The sequence below is a fragment of the Podarcis filfolensis genome (genome assembly GCF_964270895.1).
Source record: "Podarcis filfolensis genome assembly, chromosome: 12".
Lineage (NCBI taxonomy): Eukaryota > Metazoa > Chordata > Lepidosauria > Squamata > Lacertidae > Podarcis > Podarcis filfolensis.
In genome coordinates, this window is record NC_139614.1 from 41,633,548 (window position 1) to 41,656,730 (window position 23,183).

The 23,183-nt window shown below is 42.0% G+C and overlaps 1 protein-coding gene and 1 long non-coding RNA gene across 15 annotated transcripts in view; one reads left to right on the top strand and one right to left on the bottom strand.

The window, feature by feature from the left end:
• Positions 1-3,262, top strand: part of CREM (cAMP responsive element modulator) — a 32,240-nt gene extending 28,978 nt beyond the window's left edge. For 9 of the 14 annotated variants that reach the window (XM_083579957.1, XM_083579959.1, XM_083579950.1 and 6 more), the window contains one exon: positions 979-3,262. In XM_083579957.1, coding sequence (XP_083436083.1) covers positions 979-1,123 — 145 coding nt within the window. In that variant the 3' untranslated portion in view covers positions 1,124-3,262. The remainder of the gene's footprint in view (positions 1-978) is intronic. The other 5 variants (XM_083579958.1, XM_083579960.1, XM_083579956.1 and 2 more) reach the window with 1 other exon arrangement.
• The window catches only part of LOC310746367, a 345,446-nt gene continuing 324,515 nt past the window's right edge, over positions 2,253-23,183 (bottom strand). The window contains exon 2 of the long non-coding RNA XR_014540676.1: positions 2,253-5,711. This is a non-coding gene — a long non-coding RNA (uncharacterized lncRNA). The remainder of the gene's footprint in view (positions 5,712-23,183) is intronic.

The window sequence follows — 23,183 nt, forward strand, 5'->3', positions numbered from 1 at the left end:
GTTCACATAGGTGACTTTCAAACATGCTTCAGTTAAGCTGTTTTGAGTTTCAGAGGAGGAGAGAAGGCGCTTCAGATTGTTAACCGAGTGCCCAAAATAGTATGAAAAAATGTGCCCATAACAGCAAATCCAAGATGGAAGGTTCCCATATTTACTTAAAGAAGAGCTGGATCTTATTGTATACACCATTGATGGAAGGGATGGACTTTCCCTTCCTTTGTAAAGAGCACAACATGTTTTTTTAAATGCTGTTCCTGTCATTTAGCCATAGCTGGTACAGTAAAATGGCTTATAATTTGAACTGTAGCTAGTAAACCTCCAGCTGGTCTGCTCAGCCATGAACTTACTAGGGAGTCAGGCAAGCCATGCTCTTTCAGTACAGTGAGTTAAGCTATAATAGTTATTTTAAAACTTAAGATTCGAATTGCAAACCCATTCGGGTTCCTTTTAATGCCTTTATAACTGACTTGACCTTTTGCCCCAAACAGGATTTTGGGAGGCAAAATTTCAGTCTGGTATCTAAAGATCATGACATTGATCTTTGCAGACAGTTTAGTTGATAACATTTTGGCAGACATGGGCTTTGATGCTTCTCCCCCCTGTTTATGCATGTGAATATGGCGAATTATGGAAACAGATGAGGTGGGATGTTTGTCAATCCTGTGCTTTTTGTTCTAATGCGAGTTTTGATGTAGCGAGCGGTGCTTTGTTAACATCTGAATAGAACGCTGTCCATCCATCTGTGTTGCAATTTTCTCACTCTGAATATGCTACGTTGACGCTGTTCCTGTGTTTATCATCAAGCTTCTCCCGCTGCTCTGCATTGTCTGTAGAATTGGCGGTGTGATTGTTGTACAGTTTACCAATTTGGCACTTGCTGATTTCAGCTTTTCTGGTGCTGGAGGTTGTTTTTTTTTAATCCAGGTTGTCATTGTGCTGTGCCTTTTCCTATAGTCATTTGCCTTGTGTTGCTTCCAGGGAAGCTGCTCGTGAGTGTCGCAGGAAGAAGAAGGAGTATGTCAAATGTCTTGAAAATCGTGTGGCTGTGCTTGAGAACCAAAACAAGACTCTCATTGAGGAACTCAAGGCCCTCAAAGATCTTTATTGCCATAAAGCAGAGTAACTGGCAATGGGCAATGGACCTTTTTTTTTTTTTTTTTTTTTTGCTAAAAATGCTAGTCAAGGCATGAGATGAAGCAATTCTACAGATTGCCATGTGGCCCTTGAGGAAGGGACAGTGCGTTGCCCTTGCAATCCCAGTTGTCCTTAGGTGTTTTTGAAGAGTTGTTCTAAATTTTGGAAAGCATAACGGTGTCCATATTATATTGACCATCATCACTGCGTTTCCCTGCCCCCTCCCTGCTCCCGCCACTCCAGTAGCATGCCAAAAAGTGTTTTTGTTTGCCCTTTTTACTTCTGCTTTTTTCAGGGAGGCTGCAAAAGAATGTCGACGGCGGAAGAAAGAATATGTGAAATGTCTGGAGAGTCGTGTTGCGATGTTAGAAGTTCAAAACAAGAAACTTATAGAAGAGCTAGAAACCTTAAAAGACATTTGCTCTTCCAAGACAGACTAGTATCAATATTGAAACTGTGAACTGGCTACAGCATGTACAGATGCTTCTGCAGGCAATGTCTAGTCAACAAGAATTATGACTTTTCCTTTGTATCATTTGTCTTCTACTCCAGCCTCTAACATTCCTGAAACGCTGCATTTTTGTAGATTCTTAATTGAAACTTCAGGTGTCTTTCTGATCCAGAAAGAGTCAAATGGTTAAGGCAGTGTCTGTTCCATCTTTTCAAAATGCAACATGTGTAAGAGCTGTTCCTCTGCCCAATCTTTGCATTAATTACTTTAAATGTATAATTTTGGTTGTTCCCACTTGCACCAGTATTTTAAAGTGATCAAAGATAATGCATCCAACACAATAAAATGAAAACCACCCTAAGTATCTCAGGAAAGAGTTATATATATAAATATATATATATAAAGGTATGTTGTAATGACATACATGTATTAGAATACTAGTTTACAAATGAATTTATGGCATATTTTTATATTCATCACTTTGTGAAGAAAGTATTGTATTGCTGTCACTGAGTGCCATGATTGAAACTAGTTTTTAAATAGAACCATGTTGGTTAAACTTTGTAGTGTTTGGTGTTTATTTGAACATCTGGCCCAGCTAAGAAATTTTAAAATTTATGCTGCACGTTATGAAGTAATTTTAGCAGACATATATTTATGGTGTGTCTTATATTTCATAAGCCACCACCAGAATTGTAATGCAGGGATTTAAAATCTGCTCATGCTCGGACCCACTGTTTGCACAAAGGCTACTTGTAAATAATACTGGCGCTGGTATTTTTAAAGGTCTGTGTCATACCAATGATTCCCTTGTCATCATCTTCCAGGCTAAGCAATCTTTTTTAAAGGGTATTTCACACAACGTGCACAACCATGGTTGGTCAGCTCTACTCAGTGGCTGTTGCCTGTCAAAATCTTATTAAATACCCCAAGTAGGAGGTGATTTTTACTGTTTTGATATGTGCTATGGATGTAAACCACATTTGCTGAAGGTGATTTATTTCTTGTCCATCTAATCAATAGAAGTGCAAAGTGTTTCTCTCCACTGCCATCCTCCGTGCCCTCTTCATTTGGCTATATTGCTTTGCAGTTGTGTGACGCCAGTCTCTCTTGTGTTTCCTCCTGGCCTACATTCCCACCCCTGCTTAGCTGAAGCAGTGTTTCCTGCTGATCTGGAGCTCTGAAAAGAGAAAGCACGTAGGGACATCAAGCAACTCTTCAGGAACTGTGTACACGCCACACATTTAAAGCACATTTCCTCCCCACCCCCCAAAACAGAATCTTGAGAACTGTGACTTGTTGAGGGTGCTGGGGAATGTAATTCTATGAGGGGTAAACTACAGTTTATCAAGATATGCTTTAAACATGAGATGTGTATGCAGCCACAATTGCTGTCACAAACAGGAGCTAGGGGGGGGGGATTTCCTTTTGCGTGAACATAGCCGTGCTTCCTTTCCCTGTGATAGCATCCTTGGGCCTTTTTTAATGCCTGCAGTTAAACCGGATAGAGTAAAATCACAAAAGACTTTGCAAACAAATATTTTGAAAACAAATACTAGAACAGATTCATTCCAAGCACCTTCTTAGATGATGAACTGTGGATATGTGCTGTAATTAAAATGAATTGCAGTTTATTCTTCTGTTTTTAAAAAATGAAATAAAAGCAGTAAACAACGAGTACCAATTCTACCGATTTGATGATGGATCTGCTAGAAGACATTCCTCTAGTTGGCTGCCATTTGCTTTTCAGAAGACAGTGGAAAATAGATTCTGGAGCACTTCTCAAGTCTTCAGCTCATCGCATTTGGCAAAAAAAGACCAGTGTTTCAGTTCTTTTAAAGTATATGTGAAGTGCAATAAATATGTCATGGTGAGGTAGGTGCTTGTTGCTTCCACTTTACAAATGGTAAACTTGAAGCTGAGAAATTGCAGTGTGTCCAGGCCTAGTCAATGGAAACTTGCAAGGAGACCCTGGAACTCCTGTCTTTTGCAAACAGGTTACTACAGGCTGCTCCAAAGCAGAAGGACTTGATAAATGTTTTATGTGCCATAGAATCCCAGAACTGTAGAACTGGAAGGGACCTTGAGGATCATCTATTCCAATCCCCTGCAATGTAGGAAAATGCAATTTCCCCATATGGGATTGAACCTGCAACCTTGGCATTATCAGCACCATGCTCTAACCAACGGAGCTATCCTTGGAGTTAACTGGCCAGCAGCAAATTGTTGGTACATGTCGTTGTTCTAGAGGTTTATTGGAAGGAATGCCTTATCATTTCAAGTTCACAGCTCTAGCCAGACAAAACAACAGGCAAGAGATGTGGCAGTTAACCTTCAATAAAATAAAGCACACACTGTTGTTAGAGAAGAACAAAATACTTGCTTAGAAATAGGGTACTAAAGGTCTAATGAGTACGTAATTCTTGCAAAAGCTTATAGAATTGGTCAGTAGCTTTTGTTATAGTCTCAGTGAGATTGATAAAGATATTCATAGTAAATAATAAAGGATTTTGTCTGTTTCCACACTATTTTTACCTACAGTTTTACTAACAGGTGCTGCTAGAGGTCAGACGTCTTACATTTTAGTAAAAGCACATGCAAAGAGGATTCCATTTGTTCTCCATTTTTATAGAAATGTGTGTCCCCATGTGTGCTCTGTTCTTTAACCTCCTCCAGCCTCCCGCTGATCCTGTGAGGTAAGTCATTACTCCTTTTTTTTCCTGGTTTTGTTTTACCGAGAAACATCACCAGCTGCGAGTTGGTAACTTATCCAAAGCCATCTGATTTCAGTCTAATGTTCAAAATGCTATGCTTAATTTGATTTCGCCACTGAGAGGAAGTAGGTATTTCCTGTATAGGTGACTGCTTGATTCTGGTTCTGAAGCTGCCGGGTCTGTCCTCATCAGCATTCTGTTGTAGCAGGATTGCAGCTCGTAGGGTATAGGGTTTCGATCCTGGGTGTTTCCTACTCATTCCCAACTTGTTCTTGCCATTGCACATCACACATCTTTGGTCGCCGATGACTAACACAGCTGCTGGCACTAGGAAATATGACTCATGTAGATTTAACAGAGAGGGCTCTAAATCACGTTAACTGCATCTTGAAGTCTCTTTAAAATCGGTGGCAACAACAAGGGAAAGGAAATGCTGTTACCCACTGAGGCTTTTCCTGCCCTTTTAATGACTGCTGATTGTGTTTGATGTGGGTAGCCCAACACAATGATGGTTTGGATATTGATGTCACTCTTACATCTTTGTTTTTCCAGCCAAGATGTTGTTTTGGCATGTGGTTCATTGCAGTTTGAGGGCTTGTAATTTCTCTGTGATCTGTTGTTTAAAAGTTTGCGGTGGCAGCTACAACCACATTTTGAGGCTCACCTTCTGAAATATGGGCAGGTTTATGATGCCGGATCAAGAAGCATTGGCAGATGTATTCATGACACTTGTTAAAAACCAGCCTGAGTTGGGGAGAGAAGTGTATGACCTGGGAGGGGTGTTCTACTAACTTTGGAAGAGTAGATAGTGCACATGTTACAATTTTGTATTTCTTCTGAATGTCCCAGTGGCATTGTTGTTGTTTAGTCGTTTAGTCGTGTCTGACTCTTTGTGACCCCATGGACCAGAGCACGCCAGGCACTCCTGTCTTCCACTGCCTCCCGCAGTTTGGTCAAACTCATGCTGGTAGCTTCAAGAACACTATCCAACCATCTCGTCCTCTGTCGTCCCCTTCTCCTTGTGCCCTCAATCTTTCCCAACATCAGGGTCTTTTCCAGGGAGTCTTCTCTTCTCATGAGGTGGCCAAAGTACTGGAGTCTCAGCTTCAGGATCTGTCCTTCCAGTGAGCACTCAGGGCTGATTTCCTTAAGAATGGATTGGTTTGATCTTCTTGCAGTCCATGGGACTCTCAAGAGTCTCCTTCAGCCCAGTGGCATTAGTAACCATAATAACTTTTATGTAGGCAAAATGCTGTGGATTACTCAAAGTAAGATTAAGTTTTCAGGCCAGAGAATTTCATGATATTTGAGAATTCTGTGTGGCTGGGATCTTAAATCAATCCCACGAATGTAAATAAAGTTGGGTCAGTGTGATTTGGGTCACTCGATAAAGGCCACTTCTACATCATTGCCTTTGCTAATTAGTACTGCATACATAAAAACCTAAGAACCCAGCTGGGTCAGTTGAAAAAGTCCATCTGGACCAGAACCTTGTTTTCACAGGCACCAGCCTCTGGGAAGCCCACAAACTGAGCGTGAAAGCAAGAGTACGCTCCCGGCGTCTGTCTCAGCAACTCTGTCAGCATGTAATGCTAAACCATGGTTTAGTGATATGTGGACAAAACTGTTGTCGGCATCCTTCGGGGGTCGAGATGCCAGCTGGCTAGCCCCCAGCTGGATCATGCCCTCCCAGCCATGACAATCCCCCGATCTCTGGTGTCACGTAAATCAGCGACCCAGACTTCAAAAGCCTGAGCACCCTATATTAGCAGAGTATACTGCGCAAACAGAACAGGCGTGAGGCTTGTGGAAACATACTAACAGCTAAAGATTTATTAAGCATAAATCAGGACAAAGAAAACATGTCGTCTCCCTTTCTTCTCCTCAGAGAGACAGAGAAAAGCAAAAGCTATACACAAACGGAAGTTCCCAGCATACTGTGCTGGAATGTAAACAGACATGTGACATGTAACAATCCCATGTCTGCTCCTTAAGCTGGAATGGAAATTCTCAACAAAAACTACCTTGAGGCAAATGTTTGGCTCATGTGCTCCTCTTCACGTGCCTGGGAGGAGAGCTTCAGCATAGTTTAGTTTAAGTTTTTACAGAATCTCAACTTCGACAGTGTTCACACTTCTGTTTACTATGCGCTCGCTGTATTTCCAGTGCTGGGTTTTTATCCTGTGTTCACACAATTTAATACATGTTAAATTATTGCCTGCAACTGAAGGAGGTGCTGAAGGAGGGAGAGGCAAATGTGGACCTCAATTGAAGTGTTTTGCCGTGGCCTGTTTAAGGATTTCTCTGGGGCCAGAAGGGCTAGGACTCCCCCACCCACACCCAATGTGCTTTATTGGGGGGGGGGATGAAATACCTGGGATTACAGCAACAGCCATCAGGCTATATAACAGCAGGGGTGTTTATTATAAATACAATATTGATATGAAGTTACAAGTATTTCATGTGTTAATGAATTTGGTTTGTATGCAATGACAGAAACTTCTTCAGCTTCCCTGAAAATCTATTTTGCTTCTCTATTCTGGAAGAAGATGCTCTCAGACATGCGAAAAGCTTATATTCTCTCCCAGAAATTCCAGTAAAAGGTATTAAAGATACCAGCAATCAGCATTTTAAAATGATTTTAGTCTAAAACGCCCTTCTTTGCAAAGAAGCATTAATTAGATGAGTTTTAAAACATCCCCACTAGTTGGTATTCCTGACCATAACTGTTGAATGGTCATCCATTTGTATGAAGAAATGGGTCTTAAGATGAGTGTCTGAAAAAGTTATGTCAGACGCCTTTCAAATTCAGTTGCTGGCAGTTGAAATTTTAAGGGCTCTTCAAGAATAACGATTTAATTTACTTCAACCTCTGACTTGTCCACATATTTTAAGACTGAGGTGAAGCGAACAGCTCCTGCTGTTGACACATCATTTTTTCATCCTCTGATACATCACGGTCTGCTAAACAATAGCATTTTTATCTCTGATGTTCTTTCACAATTCTCTGACAATGCCTTGTGAAACTTTCAATATTAGTTGTACAATGCCATCTTGTGGACACAAGGAGCCTAAAATATAGATAAAAGTGTACAGCAGTGATGGCCAAACTTGGCCCTCCAGCTGTTTTGGGACTACAGTTCCCATCATCCCTGACCACTGATCCTGTTAGCTAGGGATGATGGGAGTTGTAGTCCCCAAACAGCTGGAGGGCCAGGTTTGGCCATCACTGGTGTACAGGTGTAGAATTAAGAGGTCAAAAATGTAAATGTCAGGGTGTACTTCCTTAAATCTCTGAAAGTGGTAGCTGTATACTTTATGTTCCGGTATATTAATTAAAATTCCTCTCCGCTAGAGAGCATTATAACTGCTCCTCATCAGCTACACACCATGAAAGGGCATGGCACCAAATGAAATAATAATCCCTTTTCCATATAAGGATGTTTCCTTGTTGGAAATACTTGATTGCATTTTGCTGTTTCCATAGACATACCTCAGTGTGTTGGAAGCACTTAGCTTTGGCAAAAGTAGAAAAGCACTTTGGTTCTCCAGAATCCTGCTAAATGGACACTTTCTGTTTCATCCTGCTTTTTAGCTTCAGGTAGGTGGCCGTGTGGATCTGACGCAGTCGAAATAAATTAAAAAATTGTCCAGTAGCACCTTAGAGACCAGAACAAACTTTGTTGCTTTTTAGCTGTGAGAATATGCTATGTTTCCTTAATTTCCTTCTATACCTAAATGTATGCCCTGTTCTCCCTCAGTAATCGGATTCTTTGTTTAATAATATTTCTGAATTTTGTAATGGATATTTGGGTTTAATTTGGCCTGAGTCCACGTAGGATTAAAAATTAACTATTTTGGAGATTTATGGTGTGCCTTACCACTGAATAATTCTTAAGGCAGTTTGCAACAGGTTGCATTAATACTCCCAAGCTTACACAACCCAGTCTTCTTGTCTTCTTATTGATTGATGGGGTCAGAGCATCCTGATTCCCTTCTGTTATGTATACCCTCACAAGTAGCAGTTGAAGTAGAGAGCTCTTTTAAGCAGAGAATTGGAGAAGCATGCTCTCTGTAGCTGCTCCTTTTCTGGCTGATGGATGAGGCTAGTCTTTCCATTGCTGGTGGCAGAGGCCGGAACATGCTTTTATCTAAATGCCATTGAAACAAGTCAGTTTTTCCGGGTTCGTAGCAGGGAAGGAGAACCTCTAGTCTTCCCAATGTTGTTGAACTCCAACTTCCAGCATGGCAACATGACCAATAACAAGGGATGATGGGAGTTGTAGTTAGCAACCAATGGCAGTGGATGATGGGAGCTGTAGTTAAGACCACAAATGAACCAACCCTGCTTTAAGAGATCAAAGTAAAAGTTGACTTTATGTTTATAATGCCACATGATTCACCTTAGCATTGAAAAACATTTACTGGCACATAGTTAATCTCCAAACTACTACCCAATTAAAAGTATCAAATAAGATTGCATATTAAAAACCTCTATGTACATGACTTCTCAAAGCAATGAAGGAAGTGTATGATAACTTGCAATTTAATGCACATCTTTAATAACATCTCTTTCATTTCCTGTTGCAATAACACATCTAGGCCCAAACTAACTTTAAAAAAGGAATCTGTGTCTTTAATTCTCAGCTCCACTGACAAACATTTACTTTAGTGATTAAAACTAGCCTCTGCTAATGAATCATCATTTTTGTTAATTTATTTATGAAACCAAAGTTTGCAGCCTAATAGAAAAACATTTAGCAAAAATTAGCATTTGCAACAGATTTATCTCAAGAAGATCACTAGAGTTAAAATGGCTCAAGGTAAAGACCAAAACAACAACACCATGATGATAAGTGTTATCATCTTTTAAAAATGGTTCCCGTTATTTTGACACTGAATGCTTCCTGATAAAGAAAATGAAGGGTATTGTATCTGTGGATAATTTTGTGTGCATGAGAATTTCTAGGCATATGCAATTGTTTGTGGTGATGTTCTTCTTTCCAGTTAACCATGTAAGTATGGGTCAGTGTTGGCATGAATGTGTGATAACAAATTATCCACTGCTGATAGTTGTCAGAAATGAAATACTGAGTAATGAACTCTGAAGTGCAATATACTAACATGGCCTGAGAGCAGTAATACCCCCATACATTAGGAAAAGGGTTTTTAGGGAAGTGGCTGAAGGCCAAATTTGTGACATCACAAAGCCACTGGCCTGCTATTCAGCCAGTTAGGCTCAAGTGTTCCTATAAGGCTGATAGGAAGTGACTCAGCAAGTTTTACCTCTTCCCCATGAATGGGGAGATGGAACCAGAATAATTGGTAACTAGGGAATCCCCTGCACAATAATGTGAAGTGAAGTGCTGGAATTACTGGGCTCTATGATTGCAGCTTGCACAGAAGTAACTGAGGTTGCAGTCCTATACACCTGGGAGTAAATCCCATTAAACAATGGGGCTTGGTTCTGAGCAGTTGCAGATAGGGTTGCACCGTGAATCTGTTCAGGGCATGCTCCAGCTAAAGTTAAGTATTTTTAAGTTCTGCTAATTTCATGGGATATACTTAAGCATGTGCTTATCTGCAGTTCTGAAAGTGTTTTGCCTTAAATACACTTAACTTTGATTGTGCTCTACGTCAACCTCTGGCCTTCCAGATATTGGTTTGCATTTGATAGTCGTTTGCATTGAAACCGCTGCTAAAATAGAGGAGAAAGCTCCATTTTAGCAACAGTTTCAACAAAATATTTGGCAGGTAGGTGGGACAACCCACCAATCACCAGGTGTTATTATGATATTAGATGGTTGACAGGTGGGTTGTGCCACTGACTGTCAAGGTTGCCCCACAGTATGGAGACAAAGATCTGCCTCCCTGGAACAAGAAGGTTCCTAACCCCTGCCTTAGAAAGTATGCAAGTAATTCTTGGTCTTGCTTGCTTGCAGAAACCAAGGATTAAATATAAACTATTAACAGATGATAAAGAAAGAGGGGGCTTCTCTCTGCCAGATCTAAAATTGTATTATGAGGTGTCTTGTCTCTGCTGGCTAAAGGAATGGATAACTTTGAAAAACACAGAGATATTAGACCTTAAGGTCATGACAACAGATATGGATGGCATGCATATTTGTGGTATGAAAAGACCAAAGTGCATAAAGGTTTTTTAAATCATGTAATAAGAAAAGCAATCTATGGTGTATGGGGAAAGTATAAAAAATTGTTGGAACAGAAAACACCATGGTGGCTTTCTCCAATAGAAGCAATATTCTTAAAACGGGTTAACTCAAAAGCTGAATGGGCAACTTATAAAGAGTTGCTCACTGAGGGAGAACAATTGAAATTAAAAAGCATGGAAGATATAAGACATTTTGTTACAAATTGGTTGCAATATCATCAAGTAAATAATGTGTTTAAAGCAGATAAGAAAAGAGGATTTAGTACAGAATGTTCAAGGTTTGAAAAGGAATTACTGGAAAATAATGAGAAACTATTATCTAGAATGTATAATTTGTTGCTAGAATCGCATACGAAAGATGAAGAAGTCAAACCAGTAATGATAAAATGGGCACAAGATATAGGGCATAATATTCAACTTGAGTCTTGGGAAAAACTATGGAAGGAAAATCTAAAATTTACAGCGTGCTGTTCGTTGAAGGAAAACAGAAAATGATGTACCGATGGTATTTAACACCAGTAAAATTAGCAAAGGTGTGTAGAACGGCTTCTAATGTATGTTGGAAATGTAAAGAAAAACAAGGCATGTTCTACCATATGTGGTGGACGTGCAAGGTAACAAAAGCATTCTGGGAAATGATATATAATGAATTGAAGAAAATTATTAAAATAACATTTGTGAAAAAACCAGAGGCTTTTTTTAATTAGGTGTTTTAGGTACAGAGATTCCGAGAGAGCAGAAAATACTTTTTATGTATGCAGTGACAGCAGCAAGAATGCTCAGAGATGAAAAGAATAAAAAGTTACAACCAGAGAGGAGTGGCTGATGAAGATGATGGGCTATGCCAAAATGGCGAAATTGACCAGGAGAATCAGAGACCAGGATGAGAAGTTTAGGAAGGAATGGGAAAAAATTTCAGTCTATTTAAGAGAACATTGTAAACAGCTAAAAACTTTGGCAGGATTAGAGTAATACTTGTAAAAGACAAAATATAATGGGAAAGTTAATAATAGATATAACAAATTGGGGGAGAAAGGATAAGCTGAAGAAAAAGGGATTGACAATGAAAACCAGAGAAGGGCGGGGAAAAGTCAAGGGATTCTGAGAATCCTAAATGTGTTTAAATTGAAACCTGTTACGTAAAATTTAATAAAAATGTTTTTTTAAAAAAGAATGCAAGTAAACCAAGAAAGTTAGGGGCAGGGTCATAGCTGAGCACTTGTTCTGCATGCAAAATGTTCTGGGTTCAGTCCCTTGCATTGCCATGTCAGCTGGGAAAGACTCCTAACTGAAACCCAGAGGAACTGCTGCCAGTCAGTGTTGACATTACTGCGCTAGATGTAGCAATGGCCTGATTCAATATAATTCCTGTCCCTTGTTTGTGTACGTTCTCCACACACTCATCACACTCATGTGAATGTGCACCATCACCAATGCTTATTTGTGCTCTCTGCTGAATTTGCATGACTTGCTGTTTATAATCGGTGCCTTAAAAAACAATGAACAGTCAAGCTGCAACGGTCATGTGCGAACGGCAATCTGTGTGGCGACTGAACACAGAATGATATTCCAGGTTAAAGCCACCAGAGGGAGCCAACTTATTCTGAATCTGGGAAAAGAACTGCTGTCTTCTGTATCTTTCAGACAGACGTTTGAGACTTTTAGGCAGCACATGAATGATTTGGGTGTGTTAGCGCCAGTAAAACTGCTTCAGCTTCTGATTGCTTCGTCTTCAGTTTATTGGCAAAATTGTGTGTAAGCAAACTAAGAGCTGGGGGCCAGATCTGGCCCAATCACCTTCTAAATCCGGCCCCCGGACGGTCCAGAAATCAGCATGTTTTTACATGAGCGGAATGTGTGTTTTTATTTAAAATGCATCTCTAGGTTATTTGTGGGGCCTGCCTGGTGTTTTTACATGAGCGGAATGTGTGCTTTTATTTAAAATGCATCTCTGGGTTATTTGTGGGGCATAGGAATTCGTCGTCGTTGTTTTTCCAAAATATAGTCCGGCCCCCCACTAGGTCTGAGGGACAGTGGACCGGCCTCCAGCTGAAAAAGTTTGCTGACCCCTGGGCAAAATAACTTTTGTGTAAAATTGCTTTCCTACCTGTACCGTGAGAGCCAACACCTTTTCCTGTGCACTGTAAATGCAGCAAACAGATGCTTTCAGTACTATCATGCAGCCCACTTTTCATGGAGCTTAACTCTCTTTTCAGTAGACACTTGGTGTCAAACCTAGTTTTACTACTGGGGAAGGTGGCCCTGAGATTAGAACTATTCAACCTTGGCACACCAGTTGTACTCGAGACTACATCATCCCTGACCATTGGCTAAGCTGGATGGGGATGGTGACAATTGTAATTGAATAATATCTGGAGAACATAAGCTGATTTTGGAAAAGGACTTACAAAAATAACTTTGGGTGTGAGCAGTGAATGATCTGGGAGCACAGATGCTGTAGCACTATTGACAATGTTGTTGTTGTTGTTGTTTAGTCATTTAGTCGTGTCCGACTCTTCAGGACCCCATGGACCAGAGCACACCAGGCACTCCTGTCTTCCACAGCCTCCCGCAGTTTGGTCAAACTCATGCTGGTAGCTTCAAGAACACTGTCCAACCATCTTGTCCTCTGCCATCCCCTTCTCCTTGTGCCTTCAATCTTTCCCAGCATCAGGGTCTTTTCCAGGGAGTCTTCTCATGAGGTGGCCAAAGTATTGCAGCCTCAGCTTCAGGATCTGTCCTTCCAGTGAGTTCTCAGGGCTGATTTCCTTAAGAATGGAGAGGTTTGATCTTCTTGCAGTCCTTGGGACTCTCAAGAGTCTCCTCCAGCACCATAATTCAAAAGCATCAATTCTTCGGCGATCAGCCTTCTTTATGGTCCATCTCTCACTTACATACATCACTACTGCGAAAACCATAACTTTAACTATACGGACCTTTGTTGGCAAGGTGATGTCTCTGCTTTTTAAGATGCTGTCTAGGCATCAATAAAGAGGAACTACTGACAATAGTTCCTCTTTATTCTATGGTAGCCATGCCTCATCTGCAGGACTGTGTCCAGTTCTCAGTGCTTCAGTTTTAGGGCCCCATCGGCATTACACATTTAAAGCAGTATTAGCCTACTTTTAAACAGTCGTGGCTTCCCCCAAAGAATCCTGGGAGCTGTAGTTTGTTAGGGGCCTCTGAATAACTGTCTGCAGCACCCCTGTTCCTCTCAGAGAGTTCCAATTCCCAGAGTTCCCTGGGAAGAGGGATTGACTGTAAAAACCACTCTGGGAATTATAGTTTGGTGAAGGGAACCAATGGTCTAAAGGGCTGAAGTTACAGAAAGTTAGACCTCCATTGAACTTCTTTGTGACAAAAGAGGTTTGACAATGGAACAAAACAGGTGAGCTCTCCAATTTCTGCTTGTCTTAAAAGCCTTCAGCGAGGAACAACCATCTGTTGAAGGTGCTCTAGTTCTTGATTTCCTGCATCAAAACCCCTTTCAACTCAAGTGCATAAATGCCTACAGGTTTAAATATACTTTAAATGCATGCTGCAAATGCAGCCTCCGCAATGCTGTGAGCATAAGCAGGTGAGGGCCTCACCATCAGTCTGGGACACCACCAGTAGCTCCACGTGAGAGCAAAATATAGCTATAATAAGGGCAGAAAATACAAATTAAGGCCAAGAAGGCCAAATATATAACTGGGAAATTAAACTTTTCTACACCTTCCAGGTCATCCAGAATTTTCATATTGTTATATGTGTTTTTTGTGGGGGTGGGACAAACTTCCAGGTGCAGTCAAGGGTTAGAATTTGAGTAGACTCATAAATTCATGAATTTAGCAAAGGCTGGAAATAACAGCAGCTAGTTTCATCATGAGGCCAGCCTGGTGATGGCTCACTGTGGGTAGGTTGTTGAAGACGCAAAAAGGCTGATAATGGCTTGGTTTGTTTGATAATGGTTAGCTATCCACAAACGTAAGACACTCTGCCTGGCATGGAGCAGAAAGTTTCTGTAAGTGGAAAGGGGAGAAGTTGTTTCTGCAAGTGGTTCTGGGAAGAAGGAGGAAGTTGGCTGAACACCATCCAGGACTGAAGAGAAGAAGTCATAAAGCAGAGACACAGATATGGCATTCTGGCTACCTTTAAATCCAGTGCTGCGTTTTTTGTAGCATGCAAGCCCCTCCTGAGATGTGAATGCTCTGAACTCTCTCTCTCTGCAGTAGACTCTGGTGCAAAAATAAACCATATATCTTAAAGACACTGCAGTTTCTACTGTGCCTCATTTCCAAAAGAGAAACAAACCCTGGGCGATCTCCTGGAACCCCCTGGGATCTTGTTACCTTTCAACAGAGATTGGAGGTGGCGTGTAACTATATTTACAGTGATTATTTGTGAACTCTCCAATAAAGCTTGTAAAAGTAATAAAGCTATTTGTTTTCTATTGTTTAATGCTTTAAGTAAAATAATAATAATTCACACAAGCACCTTCATCAAACAGCACGACTGCAACAGCCAGAGGCAACCCTAGCTGGAGATTTCCCTGCTTTGTTTGTTTGTGGTGATTTTGATTTATTGCATTGCAATAAAAAATGGAGCGCTTGGTTCATAACTCTGTGACTTCTCTGGTTCTTACATCAATCTGTCTTTGCACCTAATAGAGTTACTGAACGCATGACTGGTCTATAGCATTAGCTGTGTAATGCTCATGCAGTTTACCGATCAAAAATAAGAAGGAAAGAGAGTTGTTCTTCCATGCATGATGAAAGCAGGTTGCTGTGTACATTACAATTACTGGCTCCAAAGTCCATTCCAAACTATAAGAGAAAGTGATGTTGACATAATCCCTCTGTCGGCTCCATCCGAGTATGACAGGTACCCTACCCGATTGACAGGTAGATTGCCTAAATGTGAATCTCAACCACACAAAGTTCTGAGATGTGGACAAATGCATTTGCTAAACCATTCCACCCACCTCTGCAGCCCTTAAAACCCATGGATCTTTTCTGAGAACCATGGACTTCCTAACTTTTATTTTAAAGAAAGTTTGGCAATGCAGTGGGCGTATGAGTGACAAAGTGAAGATTTCCAGAGGAGTAGCTGTTTTAGTCTCTTGTAGTAAAAAACGAGTCCTGTTGCCCCTTCAAGACTAACACATTGATTGTGGCATAAACTTTTGTGAATCCACATCATTAGATGTATGCTGTCACCTTTGTGAAAACTAGAGTTTAAGTAGAAATAATCCTGAATGCCTTGTTTTTCATAGTTCATTTTGTAATGTTGTTAAATCCTGAAATATAAAACACATCTATGGGCTGTAGTCTGGCATTTCTAATATTAATACAAGGTTCTAATTCATTTCTGACCTGCCCCAACCCTGCAAACTAGCTTCAGTATGTTACTAAGGCTGATACTGAGTTTCCATCATTGGTTACTTGGGCAATTCCAGTTGCTGGAAACATCAGAAGGGGGTAGTGCTTTTGTGTTCAGGTCTTGCTTGTGGGTTTTGCAGCCACTTTGAGAACCTTGGCAGCCACTTTGAGAACAGGAAGCTGGATTAGATGGGCCATTGGCCTGATCCAGCAGGTCCTTATGTTCTTCTGTTCATTGCTGAGAGCTCCCATTTAAGAAGCACTATTTTTGCCCAACCAAATTGAGCTTCTCACAGCAACATACAGGTAATAATGGTACTCTGCCAATAATCCTCTTTACCTGTCTGATGTTACTGAAGGAAGCTGCTGCAGCATCTTTTCCAGGTTAACCCTGGTGGATTCCTTTAGCGTGCCAGTTCATTTGATTTTATTGATGCGAGAAACAATTCCCCTCCCCCCTTACTAAATGATTTTAATTATACATCAGGGCAAGGTGGAATAGTGAGTTATGTGGGTGGTATAAACCCTCTGGCCAGAATGTTTTGTGTTGACTAAGAGGTTTTCAGTATTTTTCTGGCAGGGCACTAAAACCATGTTTAATAGTCCCCCTGAGCTTCATGTTATGTTTGGCTAAGATAATATGAGATTACTGCCTGTTTCGGAAGTCCTCTTTGCTATTCAACATTTTCCAACATTCTCTCAATTCACTTGATTAATTAAATGCAAATCTTCTGGTTTTAACTTGCAGCAAATTTAGGACTTAATCACACACTAATACTGGTGGGATTACTCCAAACGATGTCTACACAAGTGCCAAACAGGCAGCTACAGCCATGAGTAACTTGGATGGCTTTAAATGTGGTTTGGAGAAACCCACGGAGGATGAACGTATCAATGGCTGCTGCCTCAAGTGTCAAGAGCCACTACAGAGGTACCTCTGGTTAAGAACTTAATTAGTTCTGGAGGTCCATTCTTAACCTGAAACTATTCTTAACCTGAGGTACCACTTTAGCTAATGGGGCCTCCCGCTGTTGCCATGCCACCACAGCGTGATTTATGTTCTCATCCTGAAGCAAAGTTCTTAACCCGAGGTACTATTTCTGGGTTAGTGGAGTCTGCAACCTGAAGCGTCTGTAACCTGAAGTGTCTGTAACCCGAGGTACCACTGTATGTCTCTGAATACCAGTTAGTGTCTTGCTTGGAAGCTTTGAGTAGATGTCTGGTTTGCCACTCTGTGAAAGGGATGCTGGACTAGAAAAGCTTTTGATATGATCCAGCACAGCCCTTCCCATGTTTTGACCAAAAGGGGCAAATTGATAGAGGAAGAAAGCATCTAAACTAGGGATGGGAAACTTGTAGCTCTCTAGATGTTGGGTTTCAACTCCTATCAGTCCCAGTCTTCAGGGCCAGTATGGGAGTTGTATTTAATCCATATATGGAGAGACACAGTTTCCCAATTCCTCATCTAAAAAGAGACAAAAAGTGCTAGGAGGGTGTTGTGTGCCTGAGAAACCTATCACCTTTCAGATGTTGCTGGACTACAACTTCCATCATTCCCTAACCATTGGCAATGCTGTAAGAGGCTGATGGGAGCTGGAGCCCAACAATGCCTGGAGGGACATACATTCCCCAATCTTGCTACAAGGAGAGAGTGAACATCTGCCTTTGATGAACAGAGATTGAGAGGAGGTCTATCAACGTCCATGTGGCATGGTAACAAAATGGAACTTCAGAATTCAGAAGCAATGTGTGATGGCCTGGGAATCTGATTCAGAATCTGAACCTGAGGAATCCCAGCCTGCACAGGAGTCCCCGCCTCCAGGGCCAGTTGAGCTGGGGCAGGTGCTCGAACCTGAAGGGCCCTCACCTGTGCCGGATCCTCAGGAGCAGACACCAGATGTATCCACTCTGGCTCCGGAGGTAATCAAGGACCCATTGCCTGCAGGTGCTCCTCTCCCAGCCCTGTCAGGGGAAGGTGAGCTTGCCTTTGGGTCCAGTAAGCCTCCAGCCTCTCCGGAGCTGCAGAGGCTCAGGGCAGAGAGGCGGAGGGAACTAAGTTCTCACAGGAGGAGTGCTCGCCTCCAGGCCAGGAGAGGCGAGTCACCTGTGAGCCGGGACCGCCCTATGCCTCAGAGAAGATAAAGGCCAGTCAGGCCAGTCCCAGGTTGCGGGAGCAACATCGTTGGTGAACTGTTCCTGCCGGCTCCCTGACCTGCTCTCCTGAGTTCCTGATCACGCCTGACCCCTTGCTTCGGACCTTCGCTTCGCCCCTGATGGATAGCCTCCTTACCCTTGACCTAGGACCGGACTTTGACCACGCCACACGGTAACCCCCCCCCCCGGGACCAGCACACAATGTATCTATGAATACCAGGCACTAAGAACAAACCAAGGGGAAGACTGTTACCTGCATGTCTGTCTTGTAAGCATCTCCGAGACTGGCCAGCAATGGAAACTGGGTGCTGGACTACGTGGACCTTTGGTCTAATCCAGAAGGGCTGTCCTGATATTTTTCCAGTTTATTCCTTGGGAGATCTCATGTCTTGATTTAGCACTTTACTGACCCCAGGGTGACTCAAGCGCCCTTGGTTCATCTCCTGCTGATGGGACTGGTTGACAGCATGAAGCATGAAAAGAGAAGCCAGACTTGATAATCTTTGCAAGATTAGTTAATATCTGATGAAGTGGTATCTAGTTCAAAAAGGCTTATGCTACAACAAATCTATTAGCCCCTAAGGTCCCATGAATGAGACTCTCCCCCCCCCCCTTTTGAGCTATGAGTATTATTAGCAAGTATTGATGATGAATGCTTTTAGTTCAGCGGTAGGCAACATGGGACACTCCAGACATTTGGACTACAACTCCCATAAGCCACAGCCAAGATAGTCAATGGTCAGGAATGATGCCCTCTCAAATATGTTGGGGAAGGGGGAATGTCTAGTTAGTTTTGTTCCCATTTTTATCATTTTGTGTTTTTTATATTGTGAAATTTACGCTGTGAATCGCCCTGAGATCTATTGGCACAGGGCGGTATACAAATTTAATTTTTAAGTAAAAAGCTGTAAGTGAGGGAGAAGTCCTACTTTTGCTGTATCCCAGAATTGGGGAACCTGTAGCCCTCCAGATGCTGTTGGACTACAAGTCCCATCGTCCCTGACTATTGGCCAAATCTAGAGGGCCTCAGGTCCTCCATCCCTGCTTTAACCTGACACAGCCAGCCGCTGCTCTCTCTCATCCTTCTCTTACACTCTAGCCGCCTTGTGCCAGTGTTTGCAGTGTGTGTGTGTGTGTGTGTGTGTGTTTGGCTCTGAGATCGCTGCCTTCTTCCGTCCTGATGACTTGACGTTTTCATAGCTATAATTATCCAGTCATAGTAGGCTTTAGTGTTTATTTAAAATGGTGGGAGCTACTGCCTCCCTACCCCCACGAGAACAATAAAAGCACTTTCAAAAGGGAAATGTAAGAAACCAAACCGAGGCACAAAAACAAGCTGTGCTGCCATTAAACAGTTTCCCATCTGGAGTGCTTGCGTGACATACAAGTGTCAGGCTGTTCTGTTCCAGACCTCCTTGCCTGTTTCATCTGTCAAAGCTAAAAGGCCCGATTCATTATTATTATTATTATTATTATTATTATTATTATTACTACAGAAGGATTATTTAACTTAATGCAGCATCCACATTCAGCGCAACTGTCTCAACCCCACCGTTTTAGTCTTGCTAAAAAACACCTCAAAATTATTAATGCTTAAAAAAATAAAATAAAAAATAGAGCAACAAATCACACTCCAACAAGGAAACACAGACTTGGTGCCAAAGGAATTGCATTATGCAGATAAATAACAAAGATGTGCAAAAACTTTTCGTCTGGGTATTCTGTATGGATCCTCTTGCATCTACAGGAGAACAAAGAACACCCCACACCACCCCTTTGGTCAAGAAATGGATTGCAACATTATCGTAAATAATAAGTATCTGCATTTTATGCAGATAGAGGATGAGGTCACCTCTTGAAAAATGGAACCCAGACTTTGGGCCAGGCTTAGGGTTACCAGACATCCCTGGTTCCCCTGAGACAGTCCTCAGATTTGCAAATTCCATCCCCGGACAAATTCCATCTCCGGAATGTCCCCAGATTTGCAAATCTGTCGCCAGGAAATGTGGCAGCGGCAGCCTCAGCAGCCCAGAGCCAGCCTGGTAGCACAGTTGGCTCTGGTTGGCTCCGGTTGGCTCCGGGCTGTTGACTGCCGCTGCCACTGCCACTACCGAAGGGGAACTGGGGATGTCCGGCAGTACAGATCTGCCCCCTTCCCCCTTTGGTCTGACAGATTGGGGGAGGCTCGGGAGCCGCGGGCAGGCAGCCATTGCCCAGTTTTTTAAAAAACTCTCCCCATTTATGTTTCACAGGGTGCGAAAGAAGGGCTTTGCACCTTTATACAATATGCATGTGTTATTGGGCCTAGGGTCTTTTGCCTCATCATCCTCACTACTGACTCCCTGTTGCTACTCAGCTTCCAAAAAAAAAAAAAAAGTGTCCCCGGATTCATTGAAAAAAATTTGGTAACCATACGTGCATTTGCCATTTCCAACTGTCGTGCTACAGAGCTGTGGCCAAGAATATGTAACTACAATACTCATTGCCCCTGAAGATGTGGCTTGTCTGCTGGTTACGGGATCATTTTAGGAAACACTTCATATCTGGAGCCTCTCAAGGGGAATCCAGCAGCTTGCAGCTCATCTTCCAGTTCTTCATCCTCCCAACTGCTAGGAAAGATTGGCCATATGAAAGACACTGAGCTAAATGAGCCAGTGGTCTGACTTGGTATAAGCCACAGAAAAGAGGAGGCTATCTTATACTGATTCAGACCCCGGGGCTGTTTAGCTCAGAACATTCCAGGATCAAGTCAGAAACCAGGATGGCTTCTGTAAATCCCAGACTGTCCCTGGAAAATAGGGAGACTTGGGTGGCTGCAGCAGCCAAATCTTTAAGGTTTCACCTTCCTGAGGATTGAACCTGGGACCTTCTACATGCAAAGCAGGAACTCTGCCCTTGAGCTGCAGTCCTTGCCCAAAGAGTCTATGTTACTGTGTGCCAATGTTCCTCATCTCTTTTGCCCAAATCCTTGGCTTCAAGCAAGGCAATAGAGTGAGCAACGAGCTTTACGCCGCCTCAAGGTTTCTGTTTTGAAGTCACGCTTGCTTGACTGTTAAAATTATAGGCAGATCAAGTGGGAGAAGGGAAAATCTGTAAGGCTTTTGGAATCGCCACTCATTTGCAGCTATAGCCGAAACAGTGCATAGCTACTGTAAACAGAAAATATTGTACATTTCTGCTATCACTAGCCTTGTTTCAGTGACAAAAGTTAAGCTGGAAGTTTCAGGGTCATTGTGCTGCCCTGCAATATTCCCATGTGTCTCTGGCCACACTTCAAAACAAACATGCAGTTAGTGTTGCTGGTATTCAGGATGGAGAGAAAGGTCCTCTTCCTCTCACCCACAGATTTAGCCTGGATCACGGTGACGCGTGATCCACTCCCTCTGCTGAATACCCATCGCTGGGAATTGCAGGTGTGCTGTTGTGCTCAGGCTCTGTTTGTGGGTTTTACATGGGCATCTGGTTGGTCTCTGTGAAAACAGGATGCTGGAACATACATTCTTTCATATATGGTGGACCTGTAAAAGGGTAAAAGAGTATTGGGAAATAATTCATAATGAATTGAAAAAAAATGTTTAAAAATTCTTTTCCAAAAACACACACCCCAGAGTTCTTTTTGTTGGGGATAATACAGATGGAAATCCCCAGGTGTCAACAAAGGTTATTTATGTATGCCACTACTGCGGCCCATGTTTTGTTAGCCCCCAAATGGAAAGCGAGCGAGGTCCCAACTAAAGAAGAATGGCAACTTAAAATGATGGAATATGTGCAGCTTGCAGACTGAATATATAGAATAAGAGAACAAGAAGAACATACGTTTAAAGAAGATTGGAAAATGTTTATTGAATATATGGGGGGGGGGAACTGTGTACACTTGAAAAAGTTGACAGCATTAAGATAAATTCAACAGTGTAAAGAAGTTTTGATGGATGTAATACTGGAATACTGAATGGTTTAGTTTATGTAAAATATGCAGGGATTTATGATATGAAAAATGAACCATGGAAAGAGACGAAGGGAAGTCATTGACATTTTAAGGTTGCTTAAATGAATATTTTAAATTGTAAAACAGAAAAGGTAATAAAAATTATACACAAAAAGAAAAGAAAGAAAACAGGATGTTGGAGTAGATGGGCCTTGGGCCTGATCCAGCAGGACGCTCTCTATGTTCTATGTGCATAAACACACAAATATGTAAATGTCCATGAGAAGGACAAGGTACACAACTCCCTGAGACTGTTTGATCGTGGACGAAAGGGTGCAGTGTTGTCTACACTGATGGTAGGATTTTATGACTGACCCTTTCTCAGCCTTACCCAGAGATGCCTGGGAGCTTTGCACACCCAGCAGGGCCTCTACCACTGAGCTATGGCCTTTCCCCAAACACACACCCCTTTGCCTGTATTCTGAAGTGGCACAGTCCTGGGAGTAGCACACACTGCTTATGAGAACATGGATCAACTGCTTGTTTCTCTGTTGTACATCTCAATTACAACCCGGCAGCACAATGCAGGGCCCCGCAAAACCACCCTGATTCAGGAACCCGAGCCACAGCTTCATCACCTAAGCAGGTGGGAAGAATCCATCAACAGGAGATTGGAACGCCAAGGTGAGCTCTGCAATGCCACGGTTATAAAAGTTATGAGACTTGCCATCTTTTCACTATAAATAGAGCATGGATAAATCACCCAAGCTTATAATGTGAGCCTGGGAAAAAATTAGTCCCTGACCTAAAAATGCATCCTACTGGATCTTACTGGCTACACTCCACGGAGCGTTAAAAAAAAGTAATCACTGAAAAGAACAAAAGTAGATCAAGGAGCACCATATGGTGAAGGAAAAAAATTGACTGTGTAAGCTGAGATAGAAGTAAAATAGAAGGAAATACAAGGACACTATGTTATTATGATATAGATGTGTTTTAGCGAAATCATTTGGAGATGACGGGAACAGGTGGCTCTGAAGCCTTAACAAGCAACTGTTTCCCCAGCAGAGGGGGTATGCATGCAAAATCTACCTAAAATCAGTATTTTTTCTTAGTTCATCAGCTTGTAATTAGATGAAGGTTGCCAGTGGCAACTTTCAAAGTCTTACTTTTTGCGTGTTTCCTTCCATCGCAGTCTCTTAACTTGGTATTTCCCCCTTTCCCCCAACCTCTGTGATAGTCAACAGGTAGCTCTTAAACCACTAAACCTCAG